Here is a 20,609-nt window from a genome sequence, read left to right on the forward strand (position 1 = left end):
TATAGAGAACTGATTCAAATTTATAAAAAATCAAGCCATTCTCCAATTGATAAATGGTCAAAGGATATGAACAATTTTCAGATGAAGAAATTGAAACTATTACCACTCACATGAAAGAGTGTTCCAAATCACTATTGATCAGAGAAATGCAAATTAAGACAACTCTGAGATATCACTACACACCTGTCAGATTGGCTAAGATGACAGGAAAAAATAATGATGAATGTTGGAGGGGATGTGGGAAAACGGGGACACTGATGCATTGTTGGTGGAGTTGTGAATGAAACCAACCATTCTGGAGAGCAATCTGGAATTATGCCCAAAAAGTTATCAAACTGTGCATACCCTTTGATCCAGCAGTGTTTCTATTGGGCTTATACCCTAAAGAGATACTAAAAAAGGGAAAGGGACCTGTATGTGCCAAAATGTTTGTAGCAGCCCTGTTTGTAGTGGCTAGAAACTGGAAAATGAATGGATGCCCATCAATTGGAGAATGGCTGGGTAAATTGTGGTATATGAATGTCATGGAATATTATTGCTCTGTAAGGAATGACCAGCAGGATGAATACAGAGAGGCTTGGAGAGACCTACATGGACTGATGCTAAGTGAGATGAGCAGAACCAGGAGATCATTATACACTTCGACAACGATATTGTATGAGGATGTATTCTGATGGAAGTGGATTTCTCTGACAAAGAGACTTAACTGAGTTTCATTGGATAAATGATGGGCAGAAACAGCTACACCCAAAGAAGGAATACTGGGAAATGAATGTAAACTATTTGCATTTTTGATTTTCTTCCCGAGTTATTTTTACCTTCTGAATCCAATTCTCCCTGTGCAGCGGGAGAACTGTTCGGTTCTGCAAATATGTATTGTATCTAGGATATACTGCAACATATTTAACATATATAGGACTGCTTGCCATCTTGGGGGGGGGGGAGGGAGGGAGGGGAAAAAAACGAAACATAAGTGATTGCAAGGGATAATGTGTAAAAATTATCCTGGCATAGATTCTGTCAATACAAAGTTATTATTAAATAAAATTAAATTAAAAAAAACACATGCATGGATAATTTTTCAACATTAACCCTTGTAAAACTTTGTGTTCCAATTTTCCCCCTTTTCTCCCTACCCCCTCCCCTCATCACAAGTAATTAGTATATATTAAACATGGTAAAAATAAGTTAAATGCAATATGTGCATACATATTTATACAATTATCTTGCTGCACAAGAAAAGTCAAAGCAAAAAGGAAAAAATGAGAAAAAATAAATTGCAAGCAAACAACAATGAAAAAAGTGAAAATTCAGCTTCATTTTATAAGATAATATAATGGTCCAGCATCCCTTTGGACTTGCAACAGGAGTCAAACAAGAACTGTCCCAAAAAAGGACATGGAGAGTTTTTATTTGGCTCTCATAGTTTTACCAAGGAGGAGGGTCCTCCAATTCAGAAACCAATTGGATAAAAAAGAGCCCTCCATTTGCAAGAACTACTGGAAGTAATTATGGCATTAATACCAGAGAAGACTCTTTATCAAGAGTACAGAGAACATATCCAGGTTTATGGGAAGTGCCCATTCCAATGGGTCAAGGGACTCTTTGATTACCCCCATCAAAATAATCTCAGCCACAATGTACATTTGTCTAACATTTTTTAAAAATTATTTTATTGCTATATTTTGTTCCTACATCACCTATATATCCCAATATATTCTCAACTTTCCCTTCCCAGTGATCCATTTCTTTCAACAAAGAATGTTAAAAGAGAGTTTAAAAAAAAAGTTTAGCAAAACTAATCAACATATCAAAAAATCAACATTATATACAGCGTTCTAATCCTAGTCCCCACATTTGCAAAGAAGCATAAGGAGTTTTCATAGTTCATTTCCGGAGTCTAAGTTGGACTCCAAATATACATTTGTATATTTGGAGCATTATATTGCATATTTGTATATTTTATCCAATATATACATTTGTATAATCTAAGATTTACCACGCATTTTATTCACCTTAACACCTTGAGGTAGATAGCATAGTCATTATTCCCATTCTTATTTTACAGATGGGGAAACTGAGTCTCAGAAAGGTTTAGCTATTTGGCCATAGTCTACCCTAAATAAATATTTATTGAGGATCTATGAGGGACTGTGCTAAGTACTGGGAATACAAAGAAAAACAAAAGGCACTTTGGATGCTTAAAACACTTTTAGTCTAATTAAAGAAAACAACTTCCAAAGAGAATTCAAAAAAGCAGCCCCATAGGGGCTGGGGAGCATAGTGGAAAAGTCCCAGGGAATGAAACTCTGGAAAATGAAGAATCCAAGAGCTAGGAAATATCATACCCAGTGGCCAAACCCAGAGGCCCTACACTCTCTCTCCTGGGGCCATAGGGAGCTTCTCATGATCCTGTAAGACCAGAAGGGCCCCCCTATGGCCCAGCCATTTCTTCTCTCTCTCTCTCTCCATCTCCTCTCCCCTCACCCCTAGGTCATTCCTTGCTCACATGAATAAGGAGAAAAAAAATCAGCTCTGTCAATTCAAAACCTTTCACCCAAGCTCCGTCCACTTTAAAAGAACTCAAATTATTCCCGTCATTAAATAGAAAACACCGTAAAACAAATTGTGTCTCGACCATTCATCTCGATATTCCTCTGGTGCTGAGTCCTGGCGCCTCTGTAAGTGCTCCGGCAGAAGAAGAGGCTGAAGATGAATGGCCAGTCATTTACTGGGTACATCGCAGCTGCAGCGTTAGATGGAAATTTGATGTTTTATTAGCTTTTTTTTTTTGATTAAACAAAAGAAAAAAAAGTATTTTATTCTGACATCAATTTGATGAGAGAGGAGCTGCCTGGCTGACAAGGCAGCTGTGATTGTCCTGAGTGCCGCTGACAAGCTCCAAGAGGTAGCAGAGGGTGCTGGTCATGCAAAGGCAAAAATGAAGGAATCCTCCCTTCAGGGAGCTTGCCTTCCACAGGGAGGTACCATACATACACAGAGAAGGATGTCCAAAATATGCACTCTTACAGGGAAAATCTCAGTCTCTTTCAGAGGGAAAGAAAGCAAGGGGGCAAACAACTCATGAAAATTTAGAAAAGTTTTCCTGAAGGGGGTGATATTTGAGGTGGGCCTCAAAGGAAGCAAAGGATTGGATGAGGCAGAGTGAGGAGGGAAAGTCTTCTGGGCTTGAGAAACAATTTATACAAAAGCAAGGAGGTGGGAAATGTGCAAGTCAAATGCGAGAGTTTGAATGAAATATCATCATGAATTAAAGGGAAGCCATGGGCAGTCTATCTAGAAAAAAAAAAAAAAACACAACAACGTACAATCTTTCTGGATTGTAAAGGGTTTTAATCCCAGATAGAGGAGATTGCTTTTTATTCTAGAGGCAATAAGGAATTATTAAACTTTCTGGGGCAGGGGATTTGACCATATGGTCAAATCTGTGCTTGACAATCAGTTACATGACTAGACTTATTGAGCATTATTCCAGCAGGAATCCTAACATCTCTGAGTTGGAAGGAACCTGATGGCCTAACTTCAACAATATCTCCAATAAGAAACCTCCCAGAGAAGGCAGTAGACATTAAACTTAGATCTCTTAACTGCCAAATGCAGTATCTCTTTCTCAGTCTTCATTCTCCTTGACTTCTCTGCAGCTTTAATGCTTCAACTGCTCTCTTCTCCTTGACACTCTTTTCTCTCTAGGTTGTCAGGATACGTTTGGGTTCACCTCTCATATCTCCTCACTCTCCTTTTCCAGACCTTCATCCAGATCACACCCCCCAATTGCAGATGTCCCACAAGGCTCTGTCCCAGACCTTCTTCTATACAGTCTTGCTTTTGTCTGATCCTAACCTCTGCCCTGAACTTTTTTGATATCTGAAACTGGATATCCCATAGACAGCTTAAAATCAATATGGGCAAAGCTGAACTCATTATCTCTCTCCTCCAAACTCACTCCTTTTCCTTACTTTCTTATTGTGGCCAAGGTTATCACCATCCTCCCAGACTCAAAAACCTCCTCCTCCATCTCTTCCTCCTCCTCACTCCTCATTCTCTGCTCCTCCCCCAAAGCCTATCGGTTGTCAAGGCTTGCTGATTTTACCTTTGTAAGGTCTGTCACCCCTCTCCTCCACACTGTTACCAACCTGGTCCAGGCCCTCAACAACCCTATGTCAAATCTATTGAAATATGGTAATAATCTGATGGTTCATCTCCTTGTCTCAAATCCATTTGGATTTTAAAGCCCTTCACAAACTGGCCCTTTCCCATTTTCCTAGTTTTCTTACAAGTTACTTAACCCCACATAGTTTTTCATGACACTATCTTCCTTGCTGTTCCTCCTACAAAACACTCTATCTCCTGACTCCAGGCATTTTCACAGGCTCTGCTCCATGTCTGGAATTCTCCTTCCTCATCTCTACCTCCCGGCTTCCATGGCTTCCCTAGCTGAGGGCCCACTTTCTGCAAGAAGACAATAATTTTAGTTGTTTAGTCACTTTCCAGTCGTGTTCATTTCTTCATGACTCTATTGGGGATTTTCTTATTAAAGAGTAGTTCACTATTTCCTTCTCTAACTGCTTTGACAGATGAGGAAACTGAGGCAAACAGGGTTAAGTGACTTCCCCAGGGTTTCACAGCTAGTAAGTGTCTGAGACCATATTTGAACTCAGGAAGATGAGTTTTCCTGACTCCAGTCCCAGCACTCTGTGCACTACCAGTTGAACAAGAGATTATCTTCAATTTAATCTGCATGTAATCTTATCTGCATGTCGTCTCCACCATTAGACTATGAGTATCTTGAGAACAGGAACAGCTTCTTTACTTTTGATTTTGTTAGTTTATTATTTACTTTCTTTGTTTTCCCAGTGTTTACTATGGTGCCCAGCAGAGAGTAGGCATTTAATAAATGCTTAGCGACTTGAGTTATAAGACCTCTTCAAACTCTGGTTCTGCCATTTACTAGCTTCCTGATTTTGGTCATAACATTTCCATTTTCTCATTGCAAAATGAAAAGCCAGACTCAATTATCACTAAGATTCCTTCTAGCCTTAACATTCTGTAGTAAAATGGATTTACTTAAATGCCTGTGCTGATGGAGAACTCATCACCATTATATTTGGATAGCTATAATTATTAGAAATTTCTTTTCAAATCTACCTTCTTATACCTTCTACCCAGTAGTACTAGTTCTCCCTAAGGCTGTAAAAAATAATTCTAATTTCTTTCCATCAAGTTTCCTGGACTAAAAAATCCCCTTTGACATATTGACTTTTAATAACTTTCCAGATGATACTTGTACCAAGTAATGGCAACAAAAAGGGATAAATTGAGGGTTGACAAAACAAAAATACTTCCCAGGAAGAATATGGCCGGGGATCCTGACAGCTTGCCTAATCTCAAGCCTTGGAATTGACAGCATCTAAACTCCAGGGAGATCCTGATGGAAACTGTAACTCTTATTTATTCATTCTATCTACAGACTAATGAAATTATCCAGAAGGTTTGCATTGGAGAGAACAATGTGATAGAAGAAGAAATCCGAGCCAATCAAAGTGTGAATGAGTGGGCTGGCGGTGGAGGAGGTGGGGGTGGAGCGACCTACATTTTTAAGGTATGGCCCCCCTTTTTCTTCCAGGCTGCAGGCTATGCTACATAGCTCTGGGCCTTTTTTTTTTTTTTTTTTGGATTTTCCCCAAGGTGTAATACAAGCACCTTAAGTTTATACCATGCTTTATATAAGACTTAAAAGGGCTTTCACCAAATTTTTCTCACTGGCTCTTCTCCATAACCCTCAGAGGTAAGTAGGGCAGACATTGTATTAATCATATTTCACAACTGGCTCATCCTTTGACTTCCTCAGTGACAACCATTTAGTTAACAAGAAGATAGCCTTCTCAACTCTAAAACCACTCATTTATCCACCAGGTTTTGCTGCCTCTAGAATAAAGTCTTCCAATTCTAATTGTAATAGATATTTACATAGGGCTTTCAAGTTTACAAAGCCTTTTACATAGATTGTTTTATTTGAACCTCATAAACAACCCTTTAAGCTAGATGCTCCTGGTATTATTATCCCCATTTAACATAATTTTAAAACTCAGAGAAGCTTAAGTGATTTATCCATGGTCTCAGAGCCAGCGAGTGACAAGGTTGGGAATTGAGCCCAGGTACTTTGTTTTTGGATAACATGAATGTTCACATCACAGCAGGATAAGGTATAAAGATTTTAAAGGACTATGGGTACAATGTTCCTTTTGCTTCTCTGGATCAATTAATGTAGAATAAAGTTATTCTCAAACCTCTCCGTAACTGAATACTTCCCAATATTGAACTTCTCTCTTTCCCTATTCAACTGCCATATTTTAATCACATATGACTATCATAACTCCCTCCACAAAATCAAAAGTGGAAATTAAAAGTGAGATATTAAAGAGTCTTAATTGTGATTTAGTCTACACTTTATCCTTGACCAAATCTAAACCATCCAAAAGGACAAGAAAATGAAAGCAGAAATAATACCAGTCATATTCACTAGAACCAGTGTCCAAATTAGGGTAGGACCATGGGTCTTTGAACAAGGGCAAGGAAATTTTGAGGTCACAACAGTACTTACTTGGAATGCTTCCTCCCTTCCTCTCCAGCTTCTTGTAGCAGCAGTTTCTCCTTTGGGGCAGCAGCCTAGAAACTTCTTGGTCTCCTACTTCTTCTCTTGATTAGCCTGCAATCCTAGATAAGATTCCTTCAATTTTTACCCCAAGTGCAAAAATTGTTAGTTATATTTCTAACTGCAACTGGGGAGACAGAGAAAATAAAGAATTCAATCTGAATTTGAGGAATTAAAATTTTACCCTTTGCTACATGAACCAATTCATCAATCAGTAGGCATTTATTAAGTGCCTGCTGTATATGCGCCAAGTGCTGGGGGAAGAAGGTACAAGTCCTGGGAAAAATTAGAGTAGACAAGGTAGGCAACCATCTGGGTCATTGGAGATAGTCACACTTTTTATATTTGCACACTTTTAATGCCTGCATGTGGCTATTTTTTCTGTGATGTCAAGTTTTAATTGTTACAGTGAAAGATTATAGCCCATGATGGATAGTTACAGAGAAGGCAGGTCAAGCGGTGTAATTTTTAGACCCAGAATTGTGCCCAGGCCATCTAAATACCTCATCCTCAACTTCCCCCCTTCCCCCACCACCCACACCTATCTCTGAGACTTACAGGATTCTTGGGAAGAATCTGACAGATGTCAGAACAGAGATCCCTCAAAAAGTGAGCTTATTGCCTTACATCCAGCTTTTCAGGGTGGAGACCAGAAGCCAAGTTAGGGTCCAGCTCTGGCCAGAAGAGGATGTCCCCTTCATTTTTGAATTTTTCCTTTGTCAGATGAAGAATGGAATACCAGTGCCTCTGATCATTGCAGCTGGAGGTGGTGGGAGAGCCTATGGAGCCAAAACCGATAAATTCCATCCAGAAAGACTGGAAAATAACTCCTCTGTTCTAGGTCTGAATGGCATTTCTGGAGCCGCAGGTAATGTGACCACGTGCCACTGCTCACAAAACACAGCCAGGCTCAGATGTCTAGGGACTAAGCTGGTCCTCTGGAGTCAGTAAGAAACTGGACCCACTCTTGGAGGTTGGGACGGGGCAAGGGGTGCTGGTGAGGGGAACATGAATAAAGTTGGGACGTCAAGGAATATAATTTACTACAGCAAACAAGTAACATCCTAAGACGTGCTTGTAGAGCTCTTTCTTACTGGTATTGTAGATACCAGAACCCCAATCCCTAGACATTATTTCTTATGGCATCTCTATTATTATGATTATTATAATAATAACTTACATTTCAAATATATTTTAAGATTTGGGGACCCTTTGAAAAGGTCCTGTGATGTCTGACTGTAAGGGTCCTGCCTAGGTAATCCAAAAAGTATCAAGACATGAACTTTTATTGCCTGGGACACAGAACCTTCCAGCCTAATCTTTGCCAAGACATCAGGTAACATTGTCCCAAGGACACAAACAACACTGGAATTCAAAGATACCCAGAAAACCCTCCCCGAAATACAACAGAGCTGTAGATAGATACCTACGCCAAATACTGCCCTCCAGATTTTGTAAGTGAGAAAACTACAGCTGAGTCAGATAAAGAAAGAGAGACATAGAGACAGAGACAGAGACATAAACAGAGAAGGACAGAGACAAAGACACAGAGAGAAAAAGACACGAAGACAGAGATAGAAGGAAAGAGAGAGACAAAGACAGAGAGAAACAGAGAAATATAGAGAGACAAGGACAGAAACAGCAAGACAGACAGAAACAGAGAGACAAAGGACACAATTTGCCCAGTGCCATGCAGTCAATAAGAGGCAGAGCTGCACTTGAGCTCAGTCAGGTCTTCTGACTTCTAATCCCATACCCTTGCCACTATACCAATACCATCTGCACATACAAATCCAAATAATGGGGCTATTTCAAATTACTTTGCTGTTCCTCATGGGACACTGTTGCATTTTGACTTGTTCTTAGTCATAGAAAATCTCCCAAGGAATTGGGAACCAAACCTAGACTCTCTGCCCCAGAGTGACTAAGTTACCCTGAACTGAAATTCTCCCAAGGCCTCCACCATCATCACCCTAGATTTGTATCTAAAACAAGAATGAAAAGCTCCTTCAAAATGCTGTGCCCTCTTATCCTTAGGAGAAATGGAGACTTATGGCAGAACAAAGTCTTTTGCCTGCTCTTTCCTACAATCTCCATCTCCCTGATCTCCACTACCCAACCCCATCAACTAAAAAGCTGATCTCACTGACCTACAGCCACAGAAGTAAAACAAGAAGCCTGAGCTGGTTTCTGTTGAATAGTTTCCTCCAGAGTCAGCAGTTATAGAAAGAAAAAATAAGATCTTGGGGCATTCATTGTGTATTGCTTTTTTTTAAATCTCAATATTCAGTCCAGGAGAGAATATTTAAGTAATATTTCAAAACAGGTATTAAATTAATTCATGGAAATAAAAGAAACCAAGTAAAACAGTTTTCTTTTGGATCAGAAATGCACAGAGATAGCAGAAGGATAATGAGAATCATCATTTTAGAGTGAGACAAGACCCTACCTTATCGAATCCTTCCCTTTTATAGGAAGAGAATACAGGGCCAAAAGGATTAGGGGAATTTCCTGTGATTATACAGATAGCAGAACTGGGATTCACACCTAGGTCTTCTGAACCTTCCCATCTTGATTTGTTCCTTTTTTCATGGCACCAGTCACTCTTATTGACTTTTGATAGACTCACAGCTAGAAAGAGAAGTAGAGGTCACTCTGAAACATGCAGAGGCAGGAAGGGAGGCCTGAGTTCGGGAGTTTCAGGGAAGCCCCAGGCCACTGCGCAGGCATTGGTGAGTGAGACCGGGCACAGGTCTGCCACAGGAACCCACTTCTGATTCTGTTTTGCCAAACTGCTGATAACCAATGGCCCCATAAAGACCCACTAGCCCTGACTCCTTCAGGGACTTGACTCATGGACTTCTCTGTGCTTCTCTGAGGTTCCTGTCCCCATCCAGCTATGCACAGGAGCAGAGGTTACATCCTTATATTCTTTGGGAAAGCTGGGGAGAAGTTGCAGTGTTGAGAAATCTGTTGAAAATGCCATGAAAGGAAAAAAAGGAAAATAGAGTTACCTAACTTTATGATATATTTAAAAGGAACAGCAAGTTGTACATCAGAGATTTGAGGTTTCATATACAATCATCTTTTTTTTATTCTACCATGTTATGGAAATGTTTGTTTTATTTCAAATCTCTTATGTATACCATAGTTCAGAATAAAATAATATTTTTTTATATGCCACGAAAAGCAGTGACTAGTCCCAGCCTTGGTAGGAAAGATCAGACTATATTGACAGAAAAGGCTTACGATGCTTTAGAGTCAGTCACACTCACTTCTCTTTAGTCATCACCTTGAAAGGCACTCGTGGGACTCTGCAGGTGTCTGTACCCTGAACAGGCAAAGCAGAAAGAGATCTGGTCTCATAAGTACCAGTGCCTACATTCAGATCGTGTCCCTGACCCACCATGGTTGTATGTTACTTAATATCTCAGCATCTCCAGGTCACTAAGACTATAAATTGCAGAGAGGTGCCTACCTTCCTTGGTTAATGAGTTTCCTCTTCTGTGAGCCCCCAAACCTCTTGCTCAGTCTGGTAATCCCGGAGGCCACAGTCCCCTGAGGCTCCGGATACCAGCAGAACACAACTTTCTGTTGGAGCTTTATCTGCCCATCTTCCTTCCACCCCCTCAATTTGGGAGACCCTCTCAGGAGAGCAGCCTCTTAATTTAGGCTAAGCAGGTCAGAACTGAAGCTGGAAGGAAGTTCAGCTATTCTCTAGTTTGGCTCTCCCTTCCCTCCTCATTTTACAAAGGAGGCAACTGAGCCTGGCCCAAGGTCACATAGCCAGGTCCAGTCCTGGAGCCCGGATTCTTGTCTGATGCTGAAGCCCTGGTTCCCATGAAGTCCAAGGGCCATTTTCTCCTGTGACCCCCGTCATTCTGCCCCTGATAGCACTCGCTCCAAGGAAGCACTTGGACTTTTGCCTTCCTTGAAGATTAAGCCATGTCAGGGCCCTTGGGAGGAAGATGGGAGGGAGGGAGATGAAAGGCCCAAGATTTTGGAGTTAGTGGAGCAGGGAAATGAGGATGAAACAAATTCCGTCAGCTCCGCAGCTCCCCAGTCCCAGACAACTCATCTCCCCAGGAGCTCATCACCACTTCTGGTGTGGGCAGCTGCCTCTGAGGACAGAGGGGAACAGGTTGCTCCAACCAAAACAGGAACAGCCCGGCCCAGCAAACCTCGCCTTCCTCCATTTCCAGCCAGGGAAGCTGGACTCCACCGCTTCCACTGCAGATGCCCCAGGGAAGGGAAGATAGCACTTTAACATTAGAAAATGTCTCTTCTGTTATGATTGTTTACTCATTGCAGTCATGTCTGACCCACACAATCCCAGCTAGGGGTTTCTTGGCAGAGATACTGGAGGGGTTTGCCACTTCCTTCTCCAGCTCATTGTACAGATGGGGAAACTGAGGCATGTGGGGTTAGGTGTCCTGCCCAGGGTCACCCAGCTTGTAAGTGTGATTTGAACTCAGGAAGATGAGTCTTTCTGACTCCAGGTCCGGCCACTCTATATCATCTCATCTGAACTTCACAACAACTCTGGGAGGGAAATGCTGTGAGCATCCTCATTTGACAGATGGGGAGACTGAGGCAGGCAGCAGTTTAGGTGACTTGCCCATAGTCATAGAGCCAGGAAGCTATGAAGAAGCACTTCCTGGTTACACGTCTGGCCCTCGGCCGGCTCCCAGACTTCCCGGCCTCCAGCTTTTCCCACCAGTTTCACTTCCTGGACTCTGCTCACTGGGGGACCTTCTCCCTCTCTCCTCTGCAGGTGGTGGAGGTGGTTGGAATGATAACACTTCCTTGCTTTGGTCGGGAAAATCTTTGCTGGAAGGTGCCACAGGAGGACATTCCTGCCCCCAGGCCATGAAGAAGTGGGGGTGGGAGACAAGAGGGGGTTTCGGAGGGGGTGGAGGGGGGTGCTCCTCAGGTGGAGGAGGCGGAGGATACATAGGTAAAGATGCTTCGCGTTCAAGGTGTCAGTTTCCCTCCTTTAGCCATAGAAGTCAGGCAGGCTCTGAGCCCCGCTTCCCTGGTCCCTGATCTTCCCGCCCCTTTCCCTCTCTTCTCCTCCCCTGACCCTGCCTTGTGATGCCATGGCCCCCCCCTTAGCTGGGCTGGGTGAATGTGCCCGGGGCAGGCGTGGTGACAGCCGCCTGCTGCCATCTTGCCTCGGCCTCCGTCAGGACAGCATCAAGATCTCATGTGGTTCTTGATCCCCTTCCCTGCCCGCCCCCCCAGGCCTTACTGGGAGAAGAGGCTCCGGCCTCTCCCGATGACTCTGAGCACCCCGCGGCGCCAGAGTGACCCCGGGGCTGCGGCCCTGCGAGGGACGGCTGCTCGCAGCCTCTGCCCACCCGACGGCCACAGGCCGGCCCCCTAAGGGACGGACTGGCGACTGGCCCACGAGAAGCCACTCTCCGCGCTGATGCTCGGGGCTCGGCCCCTCCCGGGCCCCGGCTCCTCAGCGGGCAGCAGGGCCATTGACCCGGCTGCCCTCCTCTTGGCTCTTGCCCACGACCAGCTAGGACTGATGGTCCAAGAGGAGGGGAGGTGGCGCAGCCCCCTTAGCGCAGGGCACTGTGCATGCACTGTGATCTCTGTGTGACTGTTTAACTCTAACGCTTCCTGTAAGATGCTTGTGTGGTCATGCTTTCATCTTCGGGGTCCGTGAGGGTGAGGAGACCAGGCCAGGGCAGGCCCCGGCTTATTTCTGAGCAAGGAACAGGCACCCCGGGAAGGGAGGGGGGCCGCACTAAATCCCCAAGGCCCCTCATCTCCTACCACTCTGACCTGATGGGTCTGAGAAGTGGGGACGGGGCAGGAGGTGCTGATGGGGATTGCGGGTAGGGGGAGGCAGCTTGGGGATCCCAGATCTGAGATTCCTCTGCAAGTCCCTCGGGGGGAGAGCTTTCAGCTCGGAGGCCTGAGCCTAGTGCTGTTGGGTCTGGGGGCGAATCCTGCCTCTTCCACTGCCTGCCTGAGTGGCTTTGGGCCAGTCTTATAGCTTCTTGAGCTCCCTGAACCTCAGTTTCCTTACATATAAAATGAGTTTGGACTAGATGCCCTGGAGATCACGCCAAAGCCAGTACGGTACCTATGCAGTACCCCTGGGTACTCCGGGTCCCCCCATTTACAGCTGCCACGTGGGCAATGGCATCATCCTGCACATGAGCCTGGGGAGCTTAGACTTGCCTGCTCCGACCTGCCCCCATATTATAGCATACCTTCCGCCCTGCCTGATGTCAGCTCCCCTCAGGACCCTGGAGAAGATGTCAGCTGTTTGCTCTGCTAGCATGCTGTGACTTACGTATATGTGTCTGTGTTTGTGTGTCATGATTCCCTACCCAGTGTTCAGCTTTTCTCTGGTTTGCAACAGGGGGTAATGCAGCTGTGAACAATGACCCCGAAATGGATGGGGAGGATGGGGTCTCCTTCATCAGTCCAATGGGCATCCTGTACACCCCGGCTCTGAAAGGTACCCTCCTCTCTCTCAGATGGCAGTAGGCAGGTCCCTCCAGACCGCAGCGCCAGGCCACAGTTGGGCCTCAGGACAACATAGGTCCAGGGGCTGTTGGGGTCTGTGGTCACATGATAGAGATCCACTTGCAAATAAGAAGCTCCCTTACCCCCAACCAACTAATTTAATCAGTCATTAATGTGTCAAGTACTGTGCTAATCACTGAATATACAAAAAGAGGCAAAACAAAAAACAAAAACAACCATTTAGCAAAAATTCATAAAAGTAACTATTACACACCGGGTATTGTGCTAGACTAGGAATTCAAAAACAAAAATGAAATAGTCCCTGCCCTCAGAAAACTTACATTCTACACTCACACTCACACACATAATCCATGTCAAGACTCTCGCCCCTATACGATTACTTACTCACCCACCAGCCCACCCAGACAAATGTGCATCTTCTACTTCCCCTCAAATAGCACAGCTCTCCACCACCTGGAGTGGTCCTACCCAGGGGGACATAGGAAAAATGTACAGATAATCCAAAGAAACCATATGGAGAAGGGGATAGCCGCCGGAAGCCCCAGGCCCCCCCCCATCCGGGAAAGCATTGGTAGATGATGTGAGGGGGAAGCAGGAGGGCCATCCTCCCCGGCTCAGGCTGACCAAGTTTCCTGCCCTCCCTTGTCACCCCAGTGATGGAGGGCCATGGGGAGGTGAACATCAAGCTTTACTTGAACTGCAGCCACTGTGAGGTGGATGAGTGCCACATTGATCCAGAGAGCCACAGAGTTATCTGTTTCTGCGACCATGGCACAATACTGGCCGAAGACGGGGTCTCCTGCATAGGTGAGAACGCATCCTGGGGCCCGGAATGCTGCTGGGATGCAGAGTTGCAGGGAGAGGGGCTGGTCCCGTGGTAATTCACAGCACTGTTTCCTTGCCCCTCTTCCTGCTGGGCTAAAGGGAACTAATAGCTTACAAGCAGCCTGGAGAGAGGTCTCATGCTCATTGGGATCTTAGAAGTCACTGAGTCGCCCACTGGTAAATCACACAAATCACCAGTTGTGTCCCACGACTCGTGGGCATTTAGAGCTGAGTCTCAAACTGAAGTTTCTTGTCTTGATCTCAGTCCAATATATATTCACTCCTTTAGTAGTATGGAAACAACTGAGATTATCACCTAACAAAAAATAATGAGTCAGAATAGGGAGGCTAAAGCAGATGGATATTTTCCTTCCCCATCCTATCCCTCAGTGGCTACCCCTAGGTGGTCTCCCACCATGGTGACTTCCCTAGTGATTGACAGTCTCTGTTAGACCCTCAAACCCCAGTAGAAGTGAAAGCATATTTTTGAGCCACTTACCCCAGGAGCAAAAACTGATAGTTTGAGCTCTTTAGATAAAATAGAAGCTCTTTCTTCCAGCCCCTAGATTATCTAAGCTCATTAAAAGGAGGAAAAAGTCTCCTGAAGGTGCTGAATGAGGAAGGACTGCAGCCGGTGGCAGGGGGTGGGGAAGGCCGAAGCCTCCGAGGTTCTCAGTCCCCCATCCTGCTGTGTCTTGTAGTGCCTCCCACCTCGGAACCCCACTTGCCTCTCTCCCTGATACTGTCTGTCGTGACCTCGGCCCTAGTGGCTGCGCTGGTGCTGGCGTTCTCGGGCATCATGATTGGTGAGTAGGCTGGGCCCATAGAATCGCAGGTGCTGGAGAAGCTAGGGTGGGGGGCCCTCGGGCTGAGGAAGCATGAAGCTTCGGGGTCTTCTGGGAAGGGTTTAGAGAGCCTTGATGGTGGGAGGCTGGAGGGATGGAGAACAGGACCCTTCCACTGTGAGAGCAACTGTGGAGAAGCTCCCCTTGCCCCCAAGTTTGGCCTTATTCTTCATGGATAGGGAGAAATGTGTCCTGCTCCCAGCCCTTGGCTTACCACTTGTTAGTGACCACCTGGGGCCTTTCCAGCCCAAGGCTGTTCTTGGCTTCCACAAACTTCCTCCATCGTGTCCCCTTGGGGAACTTCTCCACTCCATGTGGCGGGTCACAAAGTTCTTCACCAGCCTAGTTACCTGCCTCCAGATGCTCCCCAATATGCCAGTGTCCTTAACGTGTGGCATCCAAAAGGGGTGGGAGTGGGGAGAGGGGCTCAGAAATAAAGATGGGGTGAAAACAAAGAGAGGATGGTTTGTTTATAATGTTTAAAGAGTGAAGGGGGAACAGGCGTCTATCCGGCGCCTGGGCTTAAACATTAGGCCCTTCCTTGCGTACCCCAAAAATGCATGAGCTTTTTTTGTTGGTGAAGAGACTACACACCTTGCTCGGAGGTAAATGCCTTCCGTCCCAGCAGACCCACAGAGAAGCCTTTTTGTAGCCCTTCTATATCTCAGGCTTCCATGCGCGTAACCTTCAAAGGCAGCTCCTCGATACAAAGGGTCACTGGCATAGGACTCCAATGGAGGAACCAGAGCAAGCAATGAGAGCTCTCAGAGTGGCCAACACTGCGGCCGATGCTCCTCGGGGTATTTCCTCAGGGTGCTGCTGTGTTTGGATTCCTACTCCTCTCCCTAAATATCATCTCAGTCTGGGATGAACTTCCCAGTGAGATGCACCAGAAATGCCCCTGGAGCTTGGATGCTCCTTTGGCTAGACCCATTAACCCACTCCCCACCCCCACTGCGGGGCTTTGTCTCTGTCTCCAGTGTACCGCAGGAAGCATCAGGAGCTCCAGGCAATGCAGATGGAACTGCAGAGCCCCGAGTACAAGCTGAGCAAACTGAGAACCTCCACCATCATGACCGACTACAACCCCAACTACTGCTTTGCCGGCAAAACCACATCCATCAGCGACCTCAAGGAGGTGCCTCGGAAAAACATCTCCCTCATTCGGTAAGTCCCAGTCAGCTTCTCTGACAGCTGGAGTCTGAGGATGGGCTGGGGCATCCAAGAAGGCAGACCTCAAGATGAGAGAGAGAGAGAGAGAGAGAGAGAGAGAGAGAGAGAGAGAGAGAGAGAGAGAGAGAGAGAGAGAGAGAGAGAGAGAGAGAGAGAGAGGAGAGAGGAGAGAGAGAGAGAGAGAGAAGAGAGAGAGAGAGAGAGAGGAGAGAAAGAAAAAACAAAAAACTGGGTTCTAATCCCAGTTCTTCTACTTATTTATTATTTTTGTGAGTTGGAACAAGTCCACTATAGATCTTGATTTCTATTTGCAAAATGCAAAACCTGGGATTAAATGATCCCTAAATTTCCTTCTAGCTCTAGAGTTCTGGACTTGAAATCCAGAAGACCTATATTCAACTCCCAATTCAGATGCCACTCTGTATGTGATTCTGGAAAATCTCTCTGGACCTCAGTTTGTTTGTTTGTAAGGTTAGGAGATTGAATTCAATGTTTTGTATAATATGTTTCAGTGCTAAATTGAAGATCCTATACAAATCATAAAATTGAAGAGTTTCAATGGAATTAGTCTGATGTTGACATGCCAACATTCCCACTGACTTAGACCTGATAATTAAGTCAGGTAGGAGTAACCTAATCAAGCCCCTTCATTTTAAGAAGTTTTACTAAGAAATGATTATGCAATCCCTAAGAGCATTTCACACAAGCCTTACAAGAGCTAATCATTCTTACTGTTAAAAAACAAAAATACGCTTTTGCTGCTTTATATAACTTAGAGCATATACTTCACAATTCAAAAGAAAGCCAGGGGTTTCATTTTTAGACAGTTTCCACAACATATTTTAAAGTAAAGTTTTATTTTCAGTCTTCGTTTTCCATCAGCCAATTGGATGAACATTTGGTTATTATACTTACTAATTGGGACAGCAGATTAACTTTCAAGTGTTCTGTCTTCACAATGATATTTAGGGAGAAAATTTTGTCCCGCAGTAATTAGAAAGATATAGCCATTTATCAATATCACTGATATGGTGGATGGGCCAGTGGACCTGTGTTCAAATCCTTTTTGACACTGGCCAAGCCATTTTCTAGCCCTCACTTTCTTTGTCTTAAAAATAAAGGGGTTCGACTAGATGTTTTGAAACCTTGTCCAGCACTAAACCTCTTGATCCTATGAGGAAAGGCAGGCTTCAGAGATGGGGTCATGGAAGCCTGTCCCCGCTGTCCCAATCCACAAGGCCCAGTGTCAATTTAAGGCAGGAAGTAGAAAAGGTAATTTCAAGGTTGGATGACCACATGTCAGGTATGATGTAGAAAGGATTCTTTTTCAGGTATGGGATATGGCCTGTGAAGTTCTTTCCAATTCTAAAATTTTGTGATCTGTGAAAAATAAACAATATTTTCTTTTATTTAACTTTTAAAATCTAGACTACCAATTTAAAAAAAAATTAGGTGTAGTTTTAACAAAACAAGTACATGTATTTAAAATTTTTTAAACTTTCAATTATAAATTGTGAAATGTATTATTTTTTAAATACTATTTCATAAGCTTGTTATGAAGCCTTTAAGTCTTCTCATCCTTACTGCATTTGAAAAGATAAACTTTCCTACTTTTTCAATTCCCTGTGATTTCTGAGTTTGAATGAATGTATTTAAAAGAAGCAAATCTTTTTTTATGCTTATAGAAGAATCTGTTTTTGCAAAACACCAGGATTACCTCTTCAATCTTTTATAAATCTAGATGTTAATTAAGAGGACTTATTTATGTAAAATTTCATCATTCAATAGCAACTGCTTATCTTTGTTGTTGTTCAGTTGATTCTTCATGACACTTCATGACCCCATTTGGGTTTTCTTGGCAAAGATACTGGCATGCTTTGCCATTTCCTTTTCCAGCTCATTTTGCAGATAAAAAACTGAAGCAAACAGGGTTAAATGACTTGCCCATATTTACACAGCTCCTGAATATCTGAGGCCACATTTAAGCTCAGGTCTTCCTGGCCCAGAGCTCTAACTACTGTGCCCCTATTGCTTGTCTGGTTCATCCTGAATCCTTGGATGTACTATACCTACTATATTTCAGGGGAAAAAAATTACCATATAATCAGAACCCACTTTCTAAGCCTCTGAAGGCTTCCAATCTGTCCCTAGTCCATCTCACTTTCTCTTCTGCTTTGTCCAGGGGTCTGGGCCATGGTGCCTTTGGGGAAGTGTATGAAGGCCAAGTATCTGGAATCCCCAGTGACCCCAGCCCACTACAGGTGGCAGTTAAGGTAAGGGATAACCCATATTTCCATAGGCCCTAAGGTCTGAGGTCTAAGTCACTGCTTCTGAAAAGCATATCATCCTTCATGCATCCTGACTTCAAACTTTCCTTCTCTCTTCCTTTTTCCTGTCCGTATCCAGACCCTTCCAGAAGTGTGTTCAGAACAGGACGAGCTGGATTTCCTCATGGAAGCATTGATCATTAGGTAAACTGAGTACAGAACACAGAAAATCTCCCATGAAATGGTGAACTCTCAAATGGAAGATGGCCTTCATTCATCCTCTGGCCTTTCTCTTTCACCAATGTTTAACACCTCTGACCACAGAAAATCTGTCCTCAGGGAAACTGGAAGAAATGCCCGTAGCCTTGGGACCTAGACAGCCATCAGTTCCTGTTGGTAGAGGGAAGCTACCATGTCCCTGCATATCACTTCCTTCCACTTCCACTTTTCTGTGGATTTAAAAATTTCCAGTAATCTGGACAGCCTTCATTCCTTCTTCAGACTCAATATGGTAGATTTTACCTAGGTTAAAGGAAATTCTTACATGGGTGGGAAAGTTTAAATAAAGCTCCGGTTGGAGGCAAAGACATTAACTAGATTGAACTCTCAAGTTTACTTCTAAATACATGTTAGCATTGTAACCATTGTAAGGTTACCATTAAAACTAAACATCCCAAGGGCTCTGGGGTACCTGGAATCTTCTGGAACCCCAAAATGATTCCAACTAGTTAACTCTAACTTACCTGTGCTACTGCTGCCCAAAAAGTGACCAGATATGTATTCTGTATATTTCTTTTTAACAAATGTTTAATTATTTAATAATTATTATAATTATGTTAATGTATAATTATTTTAACTATGTAAATTTTAAAATTCTAATGACTCCAATTATAAATAAATATGGTCTGTTTTTCAAAAATATTAAGTTGCCTCAAGTTGATCAATATGAGAAGCTGAAAACATTGGGTTAGGAAGTTAAGTCTGTTCACAAACTAGAAAAGAAAGATGAGCTTTCCTGCTTTTTCGTTCCCAAATGATTTCTCAGAAAGAACTCTGAATGGGATAGTAAGGAGCAGAGCAAATGGGCAGTATATATAATTTCTTATGGAAGAATATGAGTGCACTTAGCTGAACAAGTCTCTTTTAACACAGTTAACTTTTGACATTCCTTTCTTCTTCTGCAGCAAATTCAACCACCAGAACATTGTTCGCTGTATTGGGGTGAGCCTGCAGGCCCTGCCCCGATTTATCCTCCTAGAACTGATGGCTGGAGGAGACCTCAAATCCTTTCTTCGGGAGACTCGCCCTCGCCCAGTAAGTGAGGTTGATAGGTAAACAGTTTGATAGGTGAAATAATTAGGATAGGGCTGAATGAACTTGAAAGACAATAATATGCCAGCAGCTCAGGATGTAAGGAAAATCAGCAGGTGCTCTGAATAAGGGGAATGGCCATGAAAGAATAATTGGACAATGGTACTAGTCAAAATATCCAAAGCCAATGCAAATTTTACAAGCTTAAGTTAATTAACTAATTAACTTTTGCATTAATTAATTTTTAAATCTGGTCTAATGGGAAGAGAATTGGGCTAAGAGTCAAAAACCTGATTTATTATCTGAGTTCTCACTTAGTGACCCCATAAGTCTCCATGAGCCAGATTTAGAACTAATTAAACCATACAATTTAGGGCTAGAAGGAACCTGAGAGATGTTCTAATCCAAACTCTTCATTTCATCCCTAATCTCTCTCCTCACTTCCAATTTCACTTCACCAACTGACATTTGGCCATCTTGAACTGGATGTCATGTTTTATTGTTGTTCAATTGTTTCATTAATGTCTGACTAATGTCTTTAAGACTAATGTCTTCATGACCTCATTTGGGATCTCCTTGGCAAAGATACTGGGGTGGTTTGCCTTTGCCTTCTCCAGCTCATTTTGATGAGGAAACTGAAGATTTAAGTGCCCAGGGTATCTGAGACTACATCTTCCTAAACATCCAGGTTCACACTCTCAGTGTCATCCCCAACTCCTCATCCCCATTCACCCAAAATATTCAAATCTTTTCCTATTTTCACAACATATCTCTCTTTCTCTCTGATTCTGTCTCTGTCTCTTTGTGTGTGTGTCTTTGTCTCTGTGTATGTCTCTTTGTTTATGTCTCTGTCTCTCTTTTTCTGGTTCTCTGTCTCTCTGTATTTCTCTGTCTCTGTCTCTGTGTCTCTCTGTTTATCTCTGTCTCTGTCTCTCTCTCTATATATACATATATACATATATATATATAGCAAACTAGACTAGGAGTCAGGATTAGGAGAGAGCC

The 20,609-nt window shown here is 43.6% G+C and overlaps 1 protein-coding gene across 1 annotated transcript in view; it reads left to right on the forward strand.

Annotated features, from left to right (window-relative positions):
• The window catches only part of ALK (ALK receptor tyrosine kinase), a 1,046,930-nt gene that overhangs the window by 982,040 nt on the left and 44,281 nt on the right, over positions 1-20,609 (forward strand). Inside the window, exons 14-23 of the mRNA XM_051976205.1 lie at positions 5,489-5,620; positions 7,397-7,541; positions 11,448-11,630; positions 13,056-13,154; positions 13,838-13,990; positions 14,710-14,814; positions 15,834-16,020; positions 18,209-18,299; positions 18,433-18,497; positions 19,478-19,607. Of these exons, the coding sequence (XP_051832165.1) occupies positions 5,489-5,620; positions 7,397-7,541; positions 11,448-11,630; positions 13,056-13,154; positions 13,838-13,990; positions 14,710-14,814; positions 15,834-16,020; positions 18,209-18,299; positions 18,433-18,497; positions 19,478-19,607 (1,290 nt within the window). The remainder of the gene's footprint in view (positions 1-5,488; positions 5,621-7,396; positions 7,542-11,447; positions 11,631-13,055; positions 13,155-13,837; positions 13,991-14,709; positions 14,815-15,833; positions 16,021-18,208; positions 18,300-18,432; positions 18,498-19,477; positions 19,608-20,609) is intronic.

Source organism: Antechinus flavipes, chromosome 2 (assembly GCF_016432865.1).
Source record: "Antechinus flavipes isolate AdamAnt ecotype Samford, QLD, Australia chromosome 2, AdamAnt_v2, whole genome shotgun sequence".
Lineage (NCBI taxonomy): Eukaryota > Metazoa > Chordata > Mammalia > Dasyuromorphia > Dasyuridae > Antechinus > Antechinus flavipes.